This window comes from Platalea leucorodia (assembly GCF_965183815.1).
Source record: "Platalea leucorodia genome assembly, chromosome: 7".
Lineage (NCBI taxonomy): Eukaryota > Metazoa > Chordata > Aves > Pelecaniformes > Threskiornithidae > Platalea > Platalea leucorodia.
The window spans coordinates 43,076,948-43,099,383 of record NC_138829.1 but is presented as its reverse complement, the minus strand read 5'-3'; the positions used below and the strand labels follow the sequence as shown (position 1 = coordinate 43,099,383).

The following is a 22,436-nucleotide window of genomic DNA, read 5'->3' as shown; positions in this document are numbered from 1 at the left end:
AAGTGAAGCTTTAAGGTGGGCATGCTTTCTGTGAGAGGTGAATTCAAGGTTTTTATGGCTTGAGTGAAGTGCAGGAATTGCTGTTGCTCCAGGCTAAATTCCCTCAGTGAGAGCTGCCTTGGGGAGAGGCTGCCTGCCAGTTTGACTCCAGCTCCTTCTAATGTGAGGTGCTATTGCTGATGAGGTACCACCTCATAAACATTGTGGTCCCATGAGGAACTGCTAACAGGCATGACATGGAGGAGATCTTACTAGAACTCCGTGGTATCTGACTTTTTTTTTTCCTCCACCTAAAACTCATTATTGAAGCCAGGACTGGGACATGGTCCTGCATCTGGAAAAAAGGCACAAGGATGAACCTTGACTTTTGGAGCTTTTCCGGTGCTGTAGGCATGCTGCTTGACATTTGGGCAGCAGGGAATTTCCATGACAAGTGTTAACCTCTGGTAAAGCAAAACTGTTGTGTCAGGCTGTTATGTGTGATTTTAGCCCCTTTCCAGTTCATCCCAACCTACTCCCCAGTCATGACGTATTGAAACAAAATCACATGTTGGAAATGTTTCTCAGTGTCACTTTCTCTGTTTTAGGAAAACAATTACAGCACTTGCTTTCTCTCCAGATGGAAAATATTTGGTTACAGGAGAGGTAAGTGTGAGAGGAGAGAGGGCACATCTTGTCCATTGCATTTTGAAGCAAGGCAGAGGGTGTTAGAAGAAACAAGCCAGTGATCTGCCTTGACACAGACAAATCTATTTCAGTGTTGCACCTCTGGGTGGACCTACTGGATTATGGGTGACTCTGGGTGCTCCTGCTGGCAGTTTTTCAGTGTGTTGTCTCTCCTCAGCTTGGGGGATGGTTCTTCTGGGGTGGCGTCTGTGGGTTGAAGGTGGAGTGAAAATAAGTGGAAGGACACAGAGCATGGTTCTACTCTAGCATCAATGAAGAGTACTTGGATGGTCCTTAATCTTGGTCTGAGTTTAGCATCATCCCTTTAGGATTTCAGGAAGTAACTGAAGCCAGTAACAGTGTCGTGGAAAAAGTGAAAAGTGCATGTGGAATGAAGCTTTAGGAATAGTGACAGAAGATGCTGGTGCCTGTGGTTTGGCATTGTATGTTTGGCTGGGGGCAACAATTGCTTCCTCTTTCCAAACATGCCCAAGGGGGAGAACAAGGATGAGTGCACTGCATGTCTGTTCTGTGTTAGAAGTTCAAGACACAGGCTGTGTGTCATGAGGATGGAATTGTTGGATGTTAGAAATCCACAGAAATGCTGACTGTCCCCCGTATGGTTGGGCTCAGTTTGCGCTTGTGTGTGATTAATGGTAATTTACTGCTAGTCTCTGTGCCTCTGTAAGACGTGGGGAGGGAGCGTGTGTGAAACAGGTCCCCTCCTGAGCCTCAGCCACAGAGAAGAGAAGCATGTCACAGCCCTGTGTCAGAGCTGTCAAGATGGAGGCTGTTCGCTCCGGAGGTTCCTAGTGCAGCCACAGTGATGGCAGCTGTCATGTCACTGGATGGCTCCCGAGCTGGGCCTGCATCCTGCATAGATCAGGCCAAGGATGGAAACAACAGTGTTTTGGGATGGAGGCTACCTTGACACAGAAAAAGTAAGCACAAATTTTCCATCAGAGCATCAGAGTTTGTTGTTGTTTTTAACTTTTTAGTGAAAGCATGAGGTTTTCTACCTGTAATTTGTTTTAATGCCTCCTTACACTCTATAAGTCTTAATGTAATAAAAAACCTTTATATTGAAATTATAATATATATACTATATATATTTTTTCCTCCCTAGTGTTCAGTTCTGATGATTCTGCTGCCTTCTTTTATTTTTCTTTAAATCTCTGGTGCTCTATTCTTTTCATGTGGGGTAGGAAAAGTGGTAAAAAAATGAAGGGGGTATTTTTCTTACTGACAACTCAAACTTCTCAGTTTGAAACCTCATTGGGGTAAATGGCTAGTTCATATTTTAAAAAAAAAAAAAAAAAAAGCCTTTCCAGTTATACTTGAAAGCTTTTTTTTTGCCTTGTTGCAAAACATGTCTCCTCTTGCCCTGTTGTAAGACCATTTCTCTTTTCAGTATCCTCCCACGTGTCTAACATTTGAGTTATTACTTGGTGTAGCAGTGTCCCCTGCCGGTGTCAGCAGTCTGGTCTTAGTTCAACCTCTGTGCTGTGGGTGGTCCCATAGGGAAATGCTTTCCAAGTTCACTTGGTGAAGCTCACTTTTAGCAGCCTCATGCTAATTCTGCCTGGTAACACCTTCGTTTTCTGCATAGCTGGCTTTTCAGCAAGGAGAGCATGGAGCTTAGTCCTTGGCCACCATACATGTTGAATGTCTTCTGTGTCTTTCAAATCCAGAAGAAAATAGATTTTTTTTTTTTTTCCTTTCCTTTTTTTATTTTTATTTTTTCTTTCTCCCCATAGAGGCATAGATTCCTTATCCATGGGGATCACACAGAGCTCACTTTTGGTGAGCATTTCTTGAATGATGAAATAAGAATTCAATTCGTTAAGGTCTTGATGTGTATGCTAAGATGCTGGGAAGTATATATATATGTGTGTGTGTGTATGTATGTATATACACACATATGTATGTATGTGTTTAAGTACAGTAATTGCTTTGATGAGCAGCTGATTCAGCTCATTGTAACATCTTGCCAGCCACCTTGAGACCTGAGCTCTGCCTTGCAGGAGAGAGAACTGAACCAACTGCAGTAAAATCTGACCATGGTGTTTTTCCAGGCCACAAGCCGTTGCTTGGCAAAGCTTTTGAACAAGACAATTAAAACATGCACAGTTCTGAGTTTTTAAAGCTTTGACTTTTCCTTGTGATCAGACTCGCCTCTCCCACACAATCAAGTGACTTACTTAAAACTGATCAGAGAAGGTACCATTTTGCCATGTTGCCATGGATATGTTATCTTGCAAGCTATTGTTTTGACAGACTTCAGTGTGAAATCACGAGCAGGCTCTTGAGTAGGTTTTGCTCATCAGGCATGTGAGGACAAAGGGTAGCAGGTACAAGTTACTCCCAGGGAGATTCCGATTGGACACGAGAGGTAAATTTTTCACAATGAGAACAGTCTATCATTGGAATAATCTCCCCAGGGAAGTGTTTGACTCCGCTACGCTGAACATGTTTAAGACTCAGCTGGACATGGTGCTGGGCCATCTCATCTAGATTGTGCTAGAAAGGGTGGACCAGATGATCCTTGAGGTCTATTCCAACCTGGTATTCTATGTTTTTGGCCAGCATTTCAGCTCATCTTGTGTGCCTTGTTTTATTTTGGTTTAATAACAAACAATTAAGCAAGAGAATAGAATTGTCTAGCAGAAGGTGCTGACTGAATTGACATTTCTGAAGTCTATGACCTTCTGTTTCTCTGGAGAAAAGCGTAAAACCAGAGGCTCTTTTCCCTTAATGTCTTTTTCTCTGACACTGCCCTGCCCATACGCTTTCAGGCAGCATGCATCTGTGTGTTACTTTTGTGACAGAAATGGTGCTGCTAGTTTCCCAGAGGCCTCCCTCAATCATAACAGTCATGTCATGGGTTTGTATGGCATGACCTGGCTTGAGATCTTGGATGTCCACATTGTGTTAGGAGCAGAGGATATGAGGGCCTTTTGGTGCACTGAGTCCAGAGATACCAGTCTATTATATAGATCCAGTCTATTATAATCCTTTTCGAGAGCTGGCTGTGAGTTCCCATTGCAAAGATGTGCATCAAAATTATTGTTCTAGTCTCTGGCTGTTTTGTGAGTAGCATAAGAAAAGGATTAAAGCCGGGGAGATCATATTAATTCTTTCAGACACCTGTTGAAATGTATATACTCCTTAGGTTGTCAGTTTCAACCTGGGCTTTAAAGAGTCGCAGGAACTGAGGTCTAACCTCTAACCCTATTGTGAATGCACCATCTAGACATCTTTTTTCCAAGCCCCCACATATTTGCATGCTTCAATCTGTCAGAACTGACCTCGGGGGTTACCTTTCCTGTTCTGTGTCTGTTCTTGTCCCCTCCAGAGCGGACACATGCCAGCAGTTCGGGTGTGGGATGTGGCCGAGCGAGCGCAGGTGGCTGAGCTCCAGGAGCACAAGTATGGCGTGGCCTGCGTGGCCTTCTCCCCCAGCTCCAAGTACATTGTTTCAGTGGGGTACCAGCATGACATGATTGTCAACGTGTGGTCATGGAAGGTAAGTTCTCTGGGAGGTTGGGTGTACCACAGGGTGTTGCTAAATTAAAGAGAGTGGACAGTCTGTCTGTAAACTATTTCAGTTCCATCTTGCTTTCTGCCATTTTTTTTTTTTTGTTGTTATTATTCTGTTGTTTGTTTTTGACATTCATAGGCACAGACAAGTTTGGACATGAGAAACTGCTATGGTCCCTTAGGGAAAGTCTAAGTCACTTCAGTGAAGGGATATTCTTTATACTTGGAGACGTGTGACATCTTGCTGCTAAGTCAGAAAAGCCTGGATTTTGAAACCTTGTCAAAGTCTTGTGCTTTTTTTAGAGGCTTATTAAAAACTAATTTATGAAGTTGAGGAAGGAAACTCTTATCAGCCAGGGATTTCTTTTGTGGTGTAGTGGATGCTCTTGGCTTGTTTTGTTTCTGTTTTGTCAGGGTTTGTGATACTCTAATCCCATCCTTGATGATTAAGAAAGGGAACATAGAGAAAGCACAGTGGATGAAAACTGATGGAGGTCACTCTGTCTGCCACTGGATTGGCGCAGCACTCTGTGGGAACAAAACCCATGTCTTATCCTGTAGAAAACATTTAAATGTGTGCTGTTTGTATATAAAAAAAGAAACATTTATTGTCAGTAGGCTTGGAGTCTTCTGCATTAATAAATGCTAAGCACTTATTCAGCCACTGCTACCTCTTCAGGTGCTGTACCCTCTCTAAAAGAGATGCAATTTAAAAAAAACTTCAATGCATCTGTAAAATCTGACATGATGCAGCTTGTAAGTCTCTGTTCATTTAGTATTTTACTCTCTTCGCCACATTCCTGTACATATGTGCTGTAATTTAAACTCTGTTAGTTCTCTCCTGCATAAGCTGAAGTTTGACCTTGCTATTTTTTTGTATAGCTGAACTCTAGTGATAAAACCTAAGTGTGTTTGTCAGTGTTGAAAACTGAGTGCTCAGCCTTTTGATTCTTTCTAGTTCTACGAATGAAAGTGGTGACTTGGAGATGGTCATAATGCATGGCACGTGTGGGTCTGAGTACAAGTATCTTTGTTTCCCTTGCTGATGCAGGTTTTTCTATTCGCTGTGTTTTATTTATAATCGTGTGCATGAGAGCCTGTGAGGTAAGGCTTATCTCACTCTTCTGTGCTGAAGAACGCATGCTCTAAGCGTACACTCTGGACTGTGACTCTCAGGAGGTCCAGCTAGCCTCTATTTTGCGAGCTGGGTACCAAAACTAGAGAGACTTTACCTGACTGAAGTTAAAGAAGAGTAAGAAACCAAAATGTGAAAACAGATCTCCCGAAGCACTTTCCTGCACTTTTAACCACAACCCTTCTTCTATCAACTGTGCTGCTGCTTCGGTTTCCCTGTTTTTCCTGGCTGGGAAGCTTGGTCAGTCATTTGACTGTGATGGAAAATAAAACCCCTGTTGTCTGTAGGGTCCCCTTGCTTCCCTAGAGAAAGGCCACAGCAACAGTCCAGATGTTGAGGTCTGCAAGGACCCTAGGCCTTTCTCTGTGTGCTGTCTTGAAAGAAGTTGTGTTAACGGCAGTCCCCCTTGCTTTTCCCCCAGTCTGGGTTGGGGGGTCCTCTGTGGTGACGGTGCAGCAGCCTAGACTCCTCTGTTGCCAGTTTCTTCAGTTTTGTCAGCACACAGTCTGATGGGGCCCTTGGAATGACGTGGTTTGTGCGCTGAGGGCATTGCGTTGGGAAGACTGGGAGCAACCAAGTCCCTAAAAGGAAGGGTAAAGGAAACAGAGTGAGAGTAAGAAGTGGTGCACTGTTGTCAACCATGTGCTGGATGGTTGAAAACCCACCACAGGCAGAGGGGGAAACTTTTTTATTCTCACTTCTACCAGTCCCTGGGGAAAGGCAGGGGGAGGAAAACCGAGCGCTGGTATTGTGGACAGTTTGCTCTTGCCATCTGACCGTTCTGCTCGGGCAGCGTCCGTTCCTGTTTTCTGTCCCTGCTGTGTTCTTCCTCCTTTCCCAAACTCTTCGATGTTTTGAGTTGCACATTTGAGGTGTAGCAGATTTTGCTTTGTCCCTTCCAATACATGGTCTCCTTGTGTTTTTGTTCTTTTGATAAAGTGTTATGTCTTTAAAGAAAAGAGAAAATTTATGGAGGAAACAGTACTGTTTTCCCTGTGCAAAATACCTGTTCCCCATCTTGAGTGCCTTGCCTTCATTGCTGCCTGGAGGCTGGGAGAGCTCCTCCTTGTGCTGGCCTGTATAGCTTTTGCTGTTTAGAGAGGGAAATGGGTTTGCTCTGAGCTCCTGGTGATTGTGAAACCAACATGTTTCTCATGGCTCAGACAGCAAGTTCCTGCAGGCATTAGTGCCTGCTGATTTGTTCTAGATCCCAGTCAATGTGGAAGTGGAATTGAATGTAAATGTGAATTGTACTGTCTGCGAAATCAATGCTCCCAGCTAATGCTGGGGAGATTGTATTCAGGGATGAATGGGGAATAGTTTGGGCCTTGCCTTTTCCCTGCTGCAGCATTTGTACTGGATATGTGCCTGTAACTGAAATGAGTTTCCTTTGCTTCTTAGCAAAGAAATTAAGCTATCTAAACAATTATGTTTCCAGAAAAACATTGTAGTAGCAGCCAACAAAGTCTCAAGTAAAGTGACAGCTGTGTCATTCTCGGAGGACTGCAGTTACTTTGTCACTGCTGGAAATCGACACATCAAGTTCTGGTACCTGGATGACAGCAAAACCTCCAAGGTGAGAGAAGGTGCATCAAAGCCAAGCTGTGAACAGGCATTTCCATCTTACGGCACGGTGGATTTTGCCCCAGTGAGCTGTGGGAAGGGGGAGCTCTTTGATTTTGCTGGGATTCAAGGATAGCCCTCCACCCCTGGCTCTCAAGTCTCAGTCTTCACGTGGGCTGGTAGCACCAAAAGGCACCAAAAGCTTGACTTATCCTGCACTGAGGTAGGGGCATGGCTCCTGGAGTTGTATAGCAGCATGCTTGTTCTTTAGTAGTCAAGTATACCAAAGGACAAAAAAAACTAGAAAAGAGCTGCAGTCATTAAACGACTTGAAGCACAGAGGTGGGGGTTGCTGTTTGATGTTGGTACGAGCATCTCAAAGGGTTGTGAGTGTTATTTTGAAGTGACAGCTAAAGTGTTTAAAATTTTAGCTGTTTGATTCTTCTCTGGGGGACAGAATTCACATACAATAGTTTTTCTGCGTGCTCATGAACAGATTTTCCTACTTCATGCTTGAACCCTGCTTTGGCATTTGGTATAAATCACAGATTGGCTGTGGAATGGTTGTTCCTCCAGTGATTGATCTGCTGTCTCTGGGTCATACGGTTGGATGCGCAGTTTTGGTGGCACTAATAGTGTTCTGTTCCACTGATGTGCTAATACTGATGGTCTCAATACACCGTGCAACCGATGGGTCTGCAGCAAGTAAAATGTGTCACTACCTCTCCTTGTAGGCCATTTGCAGCTCTTTTTTTTGTTTGGTTAGTTTTTTTTGGTTTTTTTGGTTTTTTTTTGAGGCACTTCAGCACTCAAGGGTTGATGTTCTAAAAAATGTCTGTCTGCCTGGAGTGCCTTGCTCTGTTTCTAACAAACTGTTTTTTATTGGTAGGTCAATGCCACAGTCCCCTTGCTAGGTCGCTCAGGATTGCTTGGAGAACTGAGGAACAACTTCTTTGCAGACGTGGCTTGTGGAAGAGGCAAAAAAGCTGACAGCACCTTCTGTATCACATCCTCAGGCCTTCTCTGTGAATTCAATGAAAAAAGGCTGCTAGACAAGTGGGTGGAGCTGAGGGTGAGTTTTACATCCTCCTGTCCTGCAATATTTGTGCCTGCTGAAGCAGAGCAGGAACAACAAATAATAAGGGCACTCAGGGAGCACAAGCTGACCACCAGCAGTGAAAGTCATTGGGCCTCTGCCACTTTGTGATTTACTCTGGAAAGCCAGGCAAAAATAGCGTTGCTTCTTGGCAAAGGGATTTTATTAATCATTGGGGCTCTTTCATTCTCAAGCCTCAGCGTTAGAGCTACTGCCCTTCTGGCAAAGCAGTGTCCCGATGTAGCTTTGGCAATGCCTGCGTTGTCCCTCCTGGCTTGGCCTGGTCACGTAGGAGTTTTAGAAGGATTCTGATTTTTACCCACTCTGCAGTGTCTTACTTGGCTTGTGCATCTCAAATGCAGGTTCCCAAGGTGCTAGTTGGTCTCAACCACCAGGTTGGCCCGTAGTTAAGAATTTAATTGTGCTTATTTTCCTCTCAATTGAATGCAAGATGCCCACCTGAAAGGATCCAGTGTATTAAAATCAAGGGAAAAATCTTTCCACACTTTCACTCAAGTGAAATGCCTCTTCTTTTCTTTCCTTTCCTTTCCTCTCTAAAATCTGCCTTTCACTCTCGTTCAGAATACAGACAGCTTCACAGTAAGTTGGAAAAAAGTTTTTCATTGAACTCATCCCCTTATCACCACACTCCATTTTGTACCATTTTCTGCCATTTGTACGGATCCCAGTGGGAGGGGGAAGAAAATCCATTTTTTTCTTTTCTTATCTGCTTGTGACAGGTAACGTATTGGCGTGATAGTACAGGGTGAGGTGCTGCTTGCCTGCCAGTGGTGCTGAATGTCACAGAGGAACAAAAAACAATGTTCAGAGTGAGACTCAGCTGGAGCAAATGTGTAGCTCTGCTGACCTCCCACCACAGTGGGTGGCAGAGGAACTGGGTTTTTTCCTTAACCACTTGGAATCTGCAGTGGACCTTGCGGGGAAGCTCCTCAGAAAGGAAAATTGGATTTTTAGGCTTTTCCTTACTCCCAGGGCTCGACTTCACTTCACTTCAGCTCTTCTGACCATGACTCCTTTGTCTGTCAATTTGCTATTCTCCCTGTCCTGTGTCTGGTGACCTTTAAAGTGAGAGCACATTGCTTATTTGTCTTCTTGTGTGCTGTGTCCTCCTCAGACCACTGTGGCAAACTGCATCTCGGTGAATCATGACTACATCTTCTGTGGCTGTGCTGATGGCACCGTGCGGATTTTTAACCCTCTGAACCTTCACTTTGTCACTACGCTGCCAAAGCCACACTTCCTGGGAACAGACATCGCGAGTGTGACTGAGGCCAGGTACTGTCGAAATGGTGGAAGGGAGCAAGGGAGGCTTGTGGGGGTTAGAACTGTTCCCCAGACCTTTGCCATCTGGAGTGTGCTGCTCTTATGGATTTAAATTGGCAGCCTGTTGTAGGTCTCCCTGAGTTGTTGCAGCCTTTCCTTGCATGGCTGGGCTACAGCCCAAAGCTTGTTGCTGAACTACACAGCATATCTTGCTCCTCATCTCCGTGGGATTGCTCGGGTCTGGTGGCCTTTTGACATTGGTTGCCATGAGCAAGCAGGCAGAGGGCACAGGATGCTGTGGCACACTTCAGTTGTGCCTGTACCACGGCACATCCTTTGCTTATCACTGGTAAGGGCTGAAGACTCTCCTCCATAGCAATATAATGATGTTACTAAGAGATGCCCAGGCTCTCATGGGGCACTTTTTCAAAGGCTCCCTTGCAATCTTTTATAGACCCAAATCTCCTACTATTGTCTGTAGTCTTTCTCCCTCCATTTTGTACATTCTGTTGTCTTGTTTTCCTACCTTGGTCCAGTATCTTCTGCCTTGGCTCTCTATTTCTCAGCTTCTGAGATGGGTAATGTGATTTCTGTACAGTTCTGCCTTGCCAGCTTGCAGAGGCTTATGCTAGAGAAAACCCGTCATGTGTTGCTGTTTGCCAGTCCCGGTTGGAGGCTTTCCCAATCTTCTTCTGTTGCCCTCTTTCACTTCTGTCACTAGTGGGAGAAGAAATCCAAAGGTGTATGAATCCACCAGCCATCATTCCACTGGATATCTGGAGTTCCCACCTCTACAGATATTTTTTTTTTCTTCTTTTTTTTTTTTTTTTTTGTTTTTTTTGTTTTTTGTTTTCCTTGTGTCTCAACAGGTTTTCTCTAAACTTTTCTTGGGAACTTGAGTTAAAGGTTCAAACAGTGCACTGTGTAGTCCTTCTCCAGAAGATCAGTGGGAGATAATGATATTCCAGTAAGGGAGCTGGAAAAGGAACTCTTTCAATTTAAAATGTTACCAGTTTCTGGTAGTGCTAAAGTCAAACAATTGTATACGTGGACCCTTTAAAAATACTCTCTGCTGCTCTCATGCATCAGTCGAGCAGAAATATGCATATGATTCTTAAACATGCATTTGTAGTGCTGATTACAATCTTAACAACAATTTTTTTTTTTAATTACTTCCAAAGAAGCTTGAAAACACAGGACTTCTTATATTCCCATGCATGCCAGAGCCTCTCTGTGGGATGCCAGTTGCCCCCAATGAACTGCCCACAACTGTATCAATGACTTGATTTTTTGACAGGATCTGGGCTGCGCTCTTCTAGCCCTCAAAGCTTTGCACTTGCAGAAGCAGGGCTCCAATTTTCTGGTGTGCTACATGTGCTTTGGCCCTCATCCCTGCATCTCCATCAGTCCTTGAAATTACCTGGTCTCAACACCCTGGCACTCTGGCTATAATTACTTTATTTAATACTGTTAGCAGCATTGTGGGATGGCTATGTTCACCTCAGGTCAAGACAGAAGCTCGTTCTTTACATGCATGGCAGCAGGACTTAACAGAGGACTCCTGTAGAGGAGATACAGGGTTCCCATGGTGTGATCTTGGTCTAACCTGTGGAAAGGCATGTTTCTTTGTTCTGCAGAATTCCTCTGCTTTTAAGTTTGCATCAGAGAGCTTGCCTACCGAGGAAAGGACTGTACCCATCTGCAGTTGCCCATCTCGTGAGCTGCTGCAAGCAGCACCAAGCTGGCCTGTGTGTGGGGTGGGGGTGGAAGGGAAGCATGTCAGACAAGCAGCCACTGAAGCGAATCATTCCTTTGTCCCTTGTGCTGGTGTGCTTCTGTCTTTTGAGTGCAGTACTCTTCTGCTTGGTCACACACAAGAGCAGTTCCTGCAATCAGTAAACAAAATATGGTACCCACCAAAAGATGATCCTCCTTCCCCTTTCTTTTGAGATTATTTGACTTAGATTTTACTACCTGGTTATGCAGGGGTAAATGATGATGAGCTCCAGTGATGATCAAGTGTCCTGTTTGGTCCTTCTTCAGGGAAAGTCAATCACCTGTCTGTGGTGGGCCTCTGGGTTGGATGGCAAGGAGAATGACTTTTGCCATGGGACTTTCAGGCTTCTTTTGGGATTCTGGTTGTTCAAGAGACAGGTCTTCCCAGCCAGCTACTCTCTCTATCTATATATGCCACAGTGTATTGTTCACCTCGCCAGCACCCCATGGAGAACCTGAGCTCTCATGCTTCACCTCCTTGCTCTGACTCCAAGAGAGCACAAGGTAACCAGACTCTTGTTCTCTCTTTATGCAGTCGTCTTTTCTCTGGTATGGCTGATGCAAAGTATCCAGACACGATTGCCTTGACCTTTGACCCCACCAACCAGTGGCTTTCCTGTGTATACAATGACCACAGCCTGTATGTGTGGGATGTCAAAGACCCGAAGAAAGTGGGCAAGGTGTACTCTGCTTTGTACCATTCTTCCTGCGTGTGGAACATTGAGGTACGTTGTCTGCAGACACAAGTGTTGGATTGCGAGTTGCAGCTGAGGAAGTCATCTGAAGAGCTGCCAAGTTTGAATGCAAACACTTACTGCAGAGAGAAAGAATTGACTCAGATTTCCTCCTGTGGTTAGTGTGGTTGCTACGAGGCTTGAGTTGGAGCTGGGAACAGTTCTTTGGCTGCACTGCAATGGCTGACCAAATGCGTTAGATGCAGTGTGTTACTGGGGGGAAAAAAAAAATCCCACTGTTAAAAGGTGAGAGGTGGGAGAAGGAGCAGAACTGGACAAAGCTGAATGCAGGGGCTCCTTTCACAAAACGCACAAGAGTTTACTGCTGACCTCAAAAAAATTGTCTGAGGTCTGTGGTGAGCAAGTGCTCCAAAGTCAAAGGAATGAAACAAGTGATAAGATCTCAACTCTGATCCTTCTTAACCTATTTACCGGGATATCTGGAATTAGCCTCTCAAGTGGCTGTCATCTTCCAGTCTGTCTAGTTTGCTTTCCCTCAGAGGGACAGACGGAAGGAAAGGAGGTAGAGGAAACAATGTAGTTGTTAATGTGTTGAAATATGTCCCACAGTGGTCAGGAAAGGGGGAAGTGGAAGGAAAGTGGGAAGAGGCTGAGGACTCTTTTTGTTAATTTATTAATTGCATCTCACCCTTTCCTTTTGGATTACAAATCAACAGTAGTAGTTGAAAGTTGCAAACACCAGTGTAAGGTCGTTGTTGCATGGTCGTTGTTGTGTGATCTTTGAGATGCTCTCTTTGAACTATTAGAAACAAAGGATGCGGCTTGTTGCACGCTTCTTAAGGAGATGTTCTACATTCAGGGAAGCTCAGTGAGCATTTGTTTGAAGTGAATATGAAGCTCTGGTTTGCAAACAGGTTTTCATTAGGAGAACTGGCTGGCTCTCGCCTTTACAAAACAGGGAGGACAGCCTTTTTATCTCATTTTGTTTTGAAACCTGCTACCAGTGCCTAGGGTGCCAGGCAATCTCATCCAGGGGTTGATTTTACCTGCCTTTAGATGTATCCAGAGGTGAAGGACAACAATCAGTCATGCCTCCCCCCTGGTTCCTTCATCACCTGCTCCTCTGACAACACCATTCGTCTGTGGAACACTGAGAGCTCCAACATTCATGGCACAGCCCTGCACCGCAACATCCTCAGCAATGTAAGATCCCAGGTTTTGATCACCTCCTTGCCCTTGGGGTTGCTCTTCCTCATACACAGGTATTCCCAAGTTAAGGGCCAAACTTCTTTGGATCTCTAAGTCAACACAAGCTTCTCTGGAAACAGAGCACAAGTCTGGTAAAATGTACGAACCTGAAGAAACATGAAGGGAGTATCAGGTGGAAAGACAGTTTGTCTGAAATGGCCCTGGGGACTATTGCTTTTTCCATAAACCACCCAAGGATTCACCAAGCTTGGTCTCTTCCAAAATGGCTCATGCTGTATGCTTCAGGAGAGCTGTTTCTCTTTTTCTCCATCTCTGTGATGTGTAAGCACTTTAAGATTTGTTTGGAAAAGGTGCATTAAATGAGGCAGAAGTTTGGGAGAATTGAATGAGAAACAGTTTACACTCACTTCATCTATGTAAGAGGGAGGATACTCATACAGAACGGTGATTACTTATAGACATTTGCCTCTGTTCTCAGTTGTGTTGGAAGATCCATGGGCACAGCAGCCCTGACCTGCCTGTTCTCAGCAATTTGCTCATGGTGGAAAAAGCTCCTGCTCTTTCTGTCATTTCTCAAAAGGCATGCACTGACTTGGATGATCCCTAGAAGTCTTTCAGATTCATGCTGTGTCCCCTACTACATTATAATCACTAATCCTGGAGCTTGTGTGTTGTATGGGAGGTGCTGTTAATTTCTAGCTTGAAGGGAAATCTTTTGCAAAGGGTGATCATGAGACACGGCTGTGAAACTTTCATCCTACAATATGAAGGGACTGAGTGCTTGCTCCTCGCTAAAAGATCCCACCAATTACAGCATTAGTGCCAATGAAGTGTATATGTTGGCCAGGAGCCCCATTTCTAAGGCAGGTGCCTCACTTTAATATTTTGTAACTAGTTAATATTTTTGGGTGTATTGTATCCCCAGGACTTGATGAAAATCATCTATGTAGATGACAACACTCAGGTACTTCTGGATACTGATTACAACTCAGCAGGAAGTGCGGACAAAGCTGATGCACAAGTGATGGATACGAAGGTGGGGATACGCACTGTCTGTGTGAGTCCCAGTGGGGAGCACCTGGCCTCGGGGGACAGGATAGGCACTCTCAGGTAATCCCATAGAGCTTCTTGCATAGATTGCAGGCTGGGCAGGCATGTGAGTCAAGACCAGGTCTTGCTAATTTTATTAAACGTACTGAAATCAGCCATGTTGTGTCTTAGGATATATGAGTTGCAGTCTCTGAGGGAAATGCTGAAGGTGGAAGCCCATGACTCTGAGATCCTATGTCTGGAGTACTCCAAACCTGACACAGGTAAATGCAATTGAGCTTCTTCCCTTTTGCATACGAATGTGGTGTTGAGCAAGTCAGAATGTCCAGCCATGGTATGTCAGAACTTTCAGTGGTGAGCTACTCCTGGATTTCAGAGCAGGCTTGTAGCGTTGGGCCAGTAGAGCCAGACTTCAAAACAGGCTTCTTTCTCGTACTTTTTCTTGGAATATTGTAGGTTGAGATTGAAACTTGTTCTGTCTGTTGTTACAGTGTGAAATCTAGGGGCGTTCCTTTGTGTCCATCCGTGCAGTTAGCTACAGTATAATGTTTTGTCCCTAAGATGACTTGAGAAGCTGTTTTAAAATAGTGACTGGAAGAACAAATGACTTTTTAGTAATGGTCTTGCATTCTTTTTAACTTTCTGACAGGCTTAAAGCTCTTAGCCTCAGCCAGTCGGGATAGATTGATTCATGTCCTGGATGCTGGAAAGGACTACAGCCTGCAGCAGACCCTGGATGAACATTCTTCTTCAATCACTGCTGTGAAGTTTGCAGGTAGAGAATCATGGCCTCCCTCCAAAGCTGGATTTGATCACTGCTGTTGTCCCATTGTGCCTGTAAAGTAATTATAACTGCTTGAACACTGGGTTAGGCCAGGCTGAAGCTGCAGCTGCTTTTTTGTCATCTTCTGTAGCTGCAGTCCTAACAGAAGGTGATATTTGATGGTATTTGCCTTCTTTTCCCTTTTGTTTTTTTCTCCTCTCCTTCCTCCCCACTCAAAAAACCTCTCCTGATTGAAGTCCTCAGCATTTCTTTGAAAAGCTGTTTTCTGTAATGATTTATTCCTTTTAACTGATGTCAGATGGCTACACACTATTCTTAGTGAGGAGAACTGTGCAACAGTCATCCTCCAAAAAAAATCCCCAAACCCACAAAAAACATTTTGGGATTAACTAGTCACAAGTAAATTTGTCACTGCAAACCAGTGTAAGACTTTGCATTCATGGCAATGGAGCACATTGCATCCCCGGCACTCAGTTACTACTGATGGTCAGACATCAGTGTGGTGTGTTTTGCTGTTGTTGGGGAGCAACAAGGGCTGGCTGCTCTGCCAGGGGAGCCAGTAGCCAAGGACGACAGGAAGGCAGGCAGAGGTAGTGGCCTCACTGGCAGTGGGAGAGTCCCACAGTACCTGAACAAGGTGGAACAAATCAAGTCCAGTGACAGTAACTAGATCCAGCCAGTAGTTCAGATCACCAGACAAATCCATAGTGATAAGACAGGTCAGCAATTCAAGGTTCGGATCTGCACGGAGGCAGCGAGCATGGTCAGCCACAGTTCAGTGCCTGCCAGGCAAGCCCATAGCAGCAAGGCAGGTCCAAGCTCAAATCAGGAAGCTGAGTCCATGGGTCAGGGTCAGGGTCAGGATTCAGATCAGCAGGGTACGTGGCCAGGCACAGGTGTGGCTGCAATGCTGCTGCAGTGTAGCTCAGTTGGGGTTCAAGGATGAGAACCTCAGCTTGAAAGTAGCTCCCAAGTGAAGGGGCAGGGACCTTGCTGAAGTTTCATAGCAGAGGCTTCTCTTCTTCTTCCCAAAGCCGCTGTGAGGCTTTTTCAGGTTTTTTTCTCAAGGAGCTCCAAGCCCACCAAAAGTTTCTCTGGCAGGTCTGTCTTATCAGTGAGCTGGCCTTGAATGCAGCCAGATAAACTCCTAGGAGATGAGGGAACTGCACTCAAGGCCCTGGCAGCGAAGGCCTTTGTGCTAGTCTCTGAGCTAAGTGCAGCCCTGCTCTAAGTGGGTGCGGTTCAAGTGGACTTGTGTGATATTGGATCCATTTTCATTACATGGAGTTTTATCAGGTGTTGCTTTGCTGAAGGAGCAGCTGGGTTACAGAAGAGAGCTAAGGGAAGAAGGAAAGCCTGATACTGCTGTAAGAAAGGGCAGCAAGAAACATGTGACTGACTTTGAGGACTGAAAAGTGCCTTTTGCCCGTTTTCAGCTCATACTGAGTGTGAACCTGTCATATTGCCACAGAGTGCTGTGGCATACAGAGAATAAGCTTTTGAGCATACTGTTGGGGGAGAAGACAGAATTACATCCTAATCTGTTGTGTAAAGCCTCTGTGTTAAGGCCTCATGCACTCTGAGCATTAACAAATGCTGTCCCTGAGAAGGGCCTTCTGTTTTGCTGCAGCATCCTGCTGCTTAGGTAGGAGTCAGTCTTAGCTAATCAGGACTGGAATAAACCAGCAGTGGTACAAATTGAAACATTTCCTCCACCTTGTATTTGTGTTTATCTTTTGATCAGCTCATGCCTTTTTATTCCAGCCAATGATGGGAAGGTGCGAATGATAAGCTGTGGGGCAGACAAGAGCATCTATTTCCGCACTGCGCAGAAGGTAACTTATTACAGCTTTTTGTGCACTTTTATTTAATAATCTCTCCACAAAGGAACTACTTTAAAGCGTGATATCAGAGTTTCTATATGAGCCTGTTGCTCTTTCAGCCTCAGTGTCTCCCACTGACTCAATGCAAGAGATTACATTTGGAGAACTAGTTCTGTGAAGCATGCAGCTGCTCCCAGCCTGACCTCTCTCAGCAAGATGCAAAGTAGAGAACTGTTAGGATATCTGCTTTTCTTTTGCTGCCAGGGCTATTGTGAGGAGTGGTGAAAGAGTATGGGCTGGAGAGGAGTTCATTGTGCCTCCAGTCCCAGCTGCTGCCAGCAGACCTGGTTAGTGGGAAGGGTTGGTTTGTGCTGGCTGTGTGAGAGGACTCATCTGTATTTAGAAGTTTTTAATAATGGGTTAACTACTTGATTTTGACACAGTCTTTACCCACATGCTTAGACAGGAGAAGGGGTTCAGTTTACCCGAACACATCACATTGTTAGGAAGACCACTCTGTATGACATGGATGTGGACCCCAGCTGGAAATACGCAGCTATTGGATGCCAGGATCGTAACATCAGGTTAGTTTACTTCTTTTCTTGAAAATATTTTTGCAGTCAAAAATGAGTTGGCCAAGGCAGCTCCATCTTCCTTATTCCTCTAGGTTCTTTGACACAGCATTTTCAGACAGATCTGAGGCCTCACCTCACACTCTGTGAGGTTGAACTCTGCCTTTCCCCTCACTAATAAAAAGCTGTGGATATATGCAAATGCCCATGGGACTCAGCTTCTCGCTGGATTGCCTGTAGAGCAAAGCCTTTCTACTGGGAGAGCAAGTGTGCCTTCCTTGGCACATCATTGAGCTGTGAGGCAAGAACTTCTGCACTGTGGTAATTTTTGCTTTTAAAGGCATGTCTAGTGAGAAGCTGTGAGGTCCTGTGGAATAGCTGGGACTGCAGGAACCTAAAATTGAGTTAGGTTTGACTGTCTTTGGACAAGTGGAATCCATTCTGTGCTCCCTATTTATCCATTTCTCTAATCTGTCTGCTTCTACCTTCAAAGCAAAGGAGACTTTGCAGTTGTGTGTCTCCTGTTGTATCTGGGTGAGATGTTGAGAGTTTTGGTCATAGCTACATACCACTGCTGAATGTAATTTGGTTTTGTATTCTAATGTAAATAAAGGGTCTTGCTCTCTTAACCCTTTCCTTTAGTATGAAGGAGCCACAGGTATTTTTATAGCAGGGAGGACTGAGTGAAGCTTACGAAGAGCCATTTCTGCTACATAACCATTAGCCATTACAAGGCATGGCAAGGTTTTCTCCCTCCCATTTGACCTCTCCTTCACTGCCATGATGCAATTCTTGGTTTTGATCATTGACTTGAGAATCAAGCCTCAATTTTAATTCAGATAATCTGCTTCATATCGTATCATCCAGTCTTGGGCCCCTACATTACTTTTGAGGTTGTTTCTTGAACCATTTAAATGATTGCTGGTTATAGTTCATGGAGGTCATTTCTCCACTTCCTGTGGCTTGGCCGCGTTCCCCGTTTCTCATGTGGAACGAGGAGCAGAAAGAGAAAAGGGTCCTGGTGACAAGAGCCACGGAGCAGTACCTGGGCAAAATGAGCAATGTTGTCTTATGTCGTCCCCCTCAGGGTTTTCAACATAAGCAGTGGGAAGCAGAAGAAGCTTTACAAGGGATCCCAAGGTGAAGATGGCACCCTCATCAAAGTAAGCAGTTTTCTTTTTTTCTTCCCTTTTCCTTTTTTCCAGCTCTTCCAAATGCAGCTCGGGGCTAAGAAAATGAAATACAAATCTGAACACAGGAACTTCTTTTCTCCCCCCCTCCCTTGCTCCATACTTAGTCCCTTATCCTGCTGCTGCTTCCCGGTACCTCCATCCTTAAGGGCTGGTAATGTATTTGCGTTCCATCAGGCTAAAACAGGAAAAGAGCCAAGGAATGCTGAATTTGATCTATAACTTCACTCTCTTTTGTGTTTCTGAAGTGAAGCACAGGCCCATGCTGTAAAAGCAAGTAGAACTGCACCAGTATCTGTCAGGAGATTATTTAGTCCATTTACTTTAATCCTTTACTTTCTGCTCCAGAGAGCTCATTTTGGCTTTCTTGACTATTTTTGTTAGGATTTTTAAGGTGGAGCTGCCTGTTGATCAGTGTTTGAAAAATTTGTGGTTGCCAGAGGGCAAATACAAGGGAAACTCACCATGAGTTCATGAAATTAAGTAGCATCTGCCCTGAAAAGCCTGTATTCTTCAAGTCTTGGAGTGCTGGACAAGCCCAGTACTGCTTAGAGAGAGTCTGTTCATGTTTCCCACCTGCTGAGTGCATCCAGGCCTTGGGGTAGGGTAACAGGCCTGCTTCTGCCACTGTCCTGGACTTCCCCTGGTAAACCAGGTGCATTCAAGAGTCAGCATTAAGAGTGACGCCAGTACATTGGGATGTGGAAGAATTGCATTCTTGTCTTTAAAGGGGGAAGACCAACTGACACAACCAAAATATCTCTCAGGTTAAGTTACCAAACAAGCTGCTTCATCGTATTTTTTTTCACTGTTAATTTTTCTACTTTTTAAACCAAATATCTCTGTTCAGCTGCACAGACCAGCAGTATTATTGATGGGTCTAAATAACTGGGTAAAAAGAGAGAGGAAAGCAAACAACTTCGTTCAGTGTCATCTCTTCTGTTTTACAGAGAAAGATAAGTTCTCTTTCTCTTTGCCTGTTATAATTCCTACAAAGTTTTTTATAAGTCAGAGTAATGAAAACGAAAAATTGATGCTACACGTTATTGCTGGTAAGCTCAGGTGCTTGATTATATCTTTCTCAGACCACAAACCATGAAATGTTGCTGGGAGCCGGATTTTTTGTTTCTAATATCCTTTATGTTTTTGTGTTTTTTTTCATGTGTAGCTGAAGTGGGGAATCTCAATTATTTTTAATGTTGCTTTGTTCATTTTTAGGACAATTATGTAACCAAGGGATTATGGTTGTCTCTGGAATTTAAACTTTCTTGGCATGTTGTCCTGAGATCATATTATACATTGCAGTTTAACAAGTAGAACCCAAACAGTGACATGCAAAGCAAAAGATACAGCAAAAAAATAAACATAACCAAAAAAAGTTATCATTATTTAAATACCATGTCTTCCTCAAAAAAGACACATATTCACTCTCAGTTCCTTTAAGTTCTACAAAGGACAGAGCAGGACATTTGGTGACAGTAGCTGTATTTGCTGTGTAGTGCTGCTTTAGACTTAGTGAGGCATTTGGAGGGGGGTTTATATTTGATCCATGATCAAACAACAAATGGGTGTATATGAAAAAAAGAAAAATCCAAATATGGGAGTTGCAAATGCTGGAGATTTGTCAGAATCATTATCAAAGACAATTTCTCTGCAGCGTTGAGTTCTTTTTTGGTTTCTCTCCTCAACACCTGGAGTCTTTTAATATTTCACTTAACTTTGTCAGCTCTGATTATTTTGGGGGGGGGTGTTTTGGCGAGTGTGGGGTTCTGTTTTGTTTTGATCTTAAGATACAAAAAAGATAGAAGAAAGTAAGACCCAAGTGGTTAAAAGGAGGTAGAGAGAGGTATAAGTCTGTCCATTGGTGATGGTGCCTTCACAGTCATGAAGGCGTTTAATGTACATGCCTTTAGTCTCTGATTAGGTTGGACATAGTTTTAACACTTAGCCGGGTTGCTGGATAGCCTGGTACTCAATTGGAGTCCTGTGGGAACTACTTGCATTTTATTATTTTAACTACTATGACTCTCTTGGGGACCATTTTCATGCAGTTTGAAGGCACTTTCTCACCAGATCTTTGCACTTCTCTTATCTCCTAAACCAGGTGCAAACGGATCCCTCTGGTCTTTATATTGCAACCAGTTGTTCTGACAAGAACCTCTCCATCTTCGATTTCTATTCTGGCGAGTGTGTTGCGACCATGTATGGACATTCAGGTAAGGCATGTAAACTTCTGGAAATGTGTTTTTTCTGCTGATGACTATATAGCAGGGTCTGTTACTAGTCAAAGCTCTCTGAAGGTTCCGCCCCACCAAAGTTTACCCAATGGGTATTCTGGAGTAGGTTATGGTTGAATGAAGTGTTATAGCTTATTTCATTGCAATTTTCAACTTTTTTCAGACCTCATTTTGCATTGCAAAACACAAGCACATACCCGCCTGTCAGGCTATGTATTTGTTTACATAGTTTTTCTAATAGCCTATAAAGTAATATGTGGTTTTTCAGTGTATATTTAGTTTCATTATGATATACGCTCAGCTCCTGCCATGCTGGGGCTATTCTATTATAGGCAAAAAGAGACTTCGGTCTTCGTGCTTATTTTGCTATGGGATACCCTTTCTATGTCAAGCCTAGATTCTTTGTTAAATGCTTATGGTAATTGGGGCATATTGATCTATGAAGTGTGTTGGCTTTAATTGGAATTTGAGTTGCTGAGCACAGATAGGCTATTCGGCTAATGATCTCTTCTGCCCATTGGAATAATTAAGATTTTTTTTTTTTTTTTTTTTTTTTTTTGCTTGTGCTTTATTTCACACAGAGATTGTAACTGGGATGAAATTCAGTAATGACTGCAAACATCTGATCTCTGTTTCTGGTGACAGGTAAGAGGGGCTTGCTTGTTTGTGATATGAGCTCATGCCATCTCACACTGGAATTAAAATGTGTCCTGAAGGATGGTAGAATTGTTTGGTGGTTGTTTGTTGGGTTTTTTTTGGGTTTTTTTGTTTTTTTGGTTTTTTTTAATGAGGGATGTTTTATGAATTCCAAAGAAACCTCAGAGCTTTCTGAATCCTAAATGTGTGCTGTTGGCAAAGCTCACAGAGCTTATATTATCCTTCCACAGAATGAGATGCCTATGTGAAGTGCTTCCCTTGTGGTTTGCTGAGCGTAGGTACTATTCCCTGCTGGAAGGGATGTGGCCTGTTTCCTTACGAGCCTTCAGGTCTGTAATGTAATGCAGCTTGTGGTATTCTGACCAGCGGTGCCCAAACTTTGTCTTAGAGTACTCCTGTTGGTGAGGTTTCACCAGGTGAATGAGCCTGTCTAGCAGCAAAAGGGACAGGCCTGTCCCCGCTCTTTGCTCCTGTCCCTATGGTTGTCTTCCCCACTCCCCCAAGTCAGCTGTGGTGACTCATTAAGCTGATTCAGGTCACTACATCAGCACCCTCCCACCTCCACCCCTCCCCAGCTGAGTTTTCTGCTGATTTAGTGAGCTAAATCAGCTCTCCAAAAGCTTAAGAAATCACCAGACTGAGCCCAAGGGGAAAAGGAGACTACATGCCTAACGTGATGATTGTAGAGATGAGTGGACCCACTATTTCTGGAATCAGTGAATGCTTAAATCGGCTGAACCGAATAAAATTTTTCCTTTGAGAAAGATGGTTCCTGGAGTGATATTTCAAGGCCAGAGCAACGCAGATTCTCTCTCTTTCTTTCTCTTTACAATTAATAAACCGCAATTGAACCCGAAAAAGAGTTTTAGAGGGTGAGTTGTTACAGAACATACAATATATCACCTTAAATTGCATCAGTTAGTTATTTCTCTCTTTCAGTAAAAAGTAAATAATTTGGTTTTCCTCTTTCTTTACCTTTCATGTGTGTAAATAGATTTGGGGAAAAGTTGCAGAAAAAAGAGTCCTTTTGTTGTGGATTTCTGATAAATTCCAGAAACATGGATGATTTGAGGTCCCCAGTGATCCTTGTGATTTAGTACAATGTTCCCTTGTTGACCATTTCCATGAGCAAAAGGGTCATTTTATTCACTAAGGGTGC

The 22,436-nt window shown here is 43.9% G+C and overlaps 1 protein-coding gene across 2 annotated transcripts in view; it reads left to right on the top strand.

Moving 5' to 3' along the window:
- MAPKBP1 (mitogen-activated protein kinase binding protein 1) overlaps positions 1-22,436 on the top strand; it is a gene marked incomplete at its 3' end in the record, with an annotated part of 99,679 nt that overhangs the window by 54,169 nt on the left and 23,074 nt on the right. For both annotated transcript variants that reach the window (XM_082317025.1, XM_082317024.1), the window contains exons 5-19: positions 588-645; positions 4,022-4,192; positions 6,780-6,917; positions 7,794-7,976; positions 9,136-9,296; positions 11,596-11,785; positions 12,812-12,958; positions 13,890-14,074; positions 14,186-14,277; positions 14,664-14,789; positions 16,563-16,633; positions 17,084-17,205; positions 18,281-18,356; positions 20,488-20,599; positions 21,202-21,265. In XM_082317025.1, the coding sequence (XP_082173151.1) occupies positions 588-645; positions 4,022-4,192; positions 6,780-6,917; positions 7,794-7,976; positions 9,136-9,296; positions 11,596-11,785; positions 12,812-12,958; positions 13,890-14,074; positions 14,186-14,277; positions 14,664-14,789; positions 16,563-16,633; positions 17,084-17,205; positions 18,281-18,356; positions 20,488-20,599; positions 21,202-21,265 (1,896 nt within the window). The remainder of the gene's footprint in view (positions 1-587; positions 646-4,021; positions 4,193-6,779; positions 6,918-7,793; positions 7,977-9,135; positions 9,297-11,595; positions 11,786-12,811; positions 12,959-13,889; positions 14,075-14,185; positions 14,278-14,663; positions 14,790-16,562; positions 16,634-17,083; positions 17,206-18,280; positions 18,357-20,487; positions 20,600-21,201; positions 21,266-22,436) is intronic.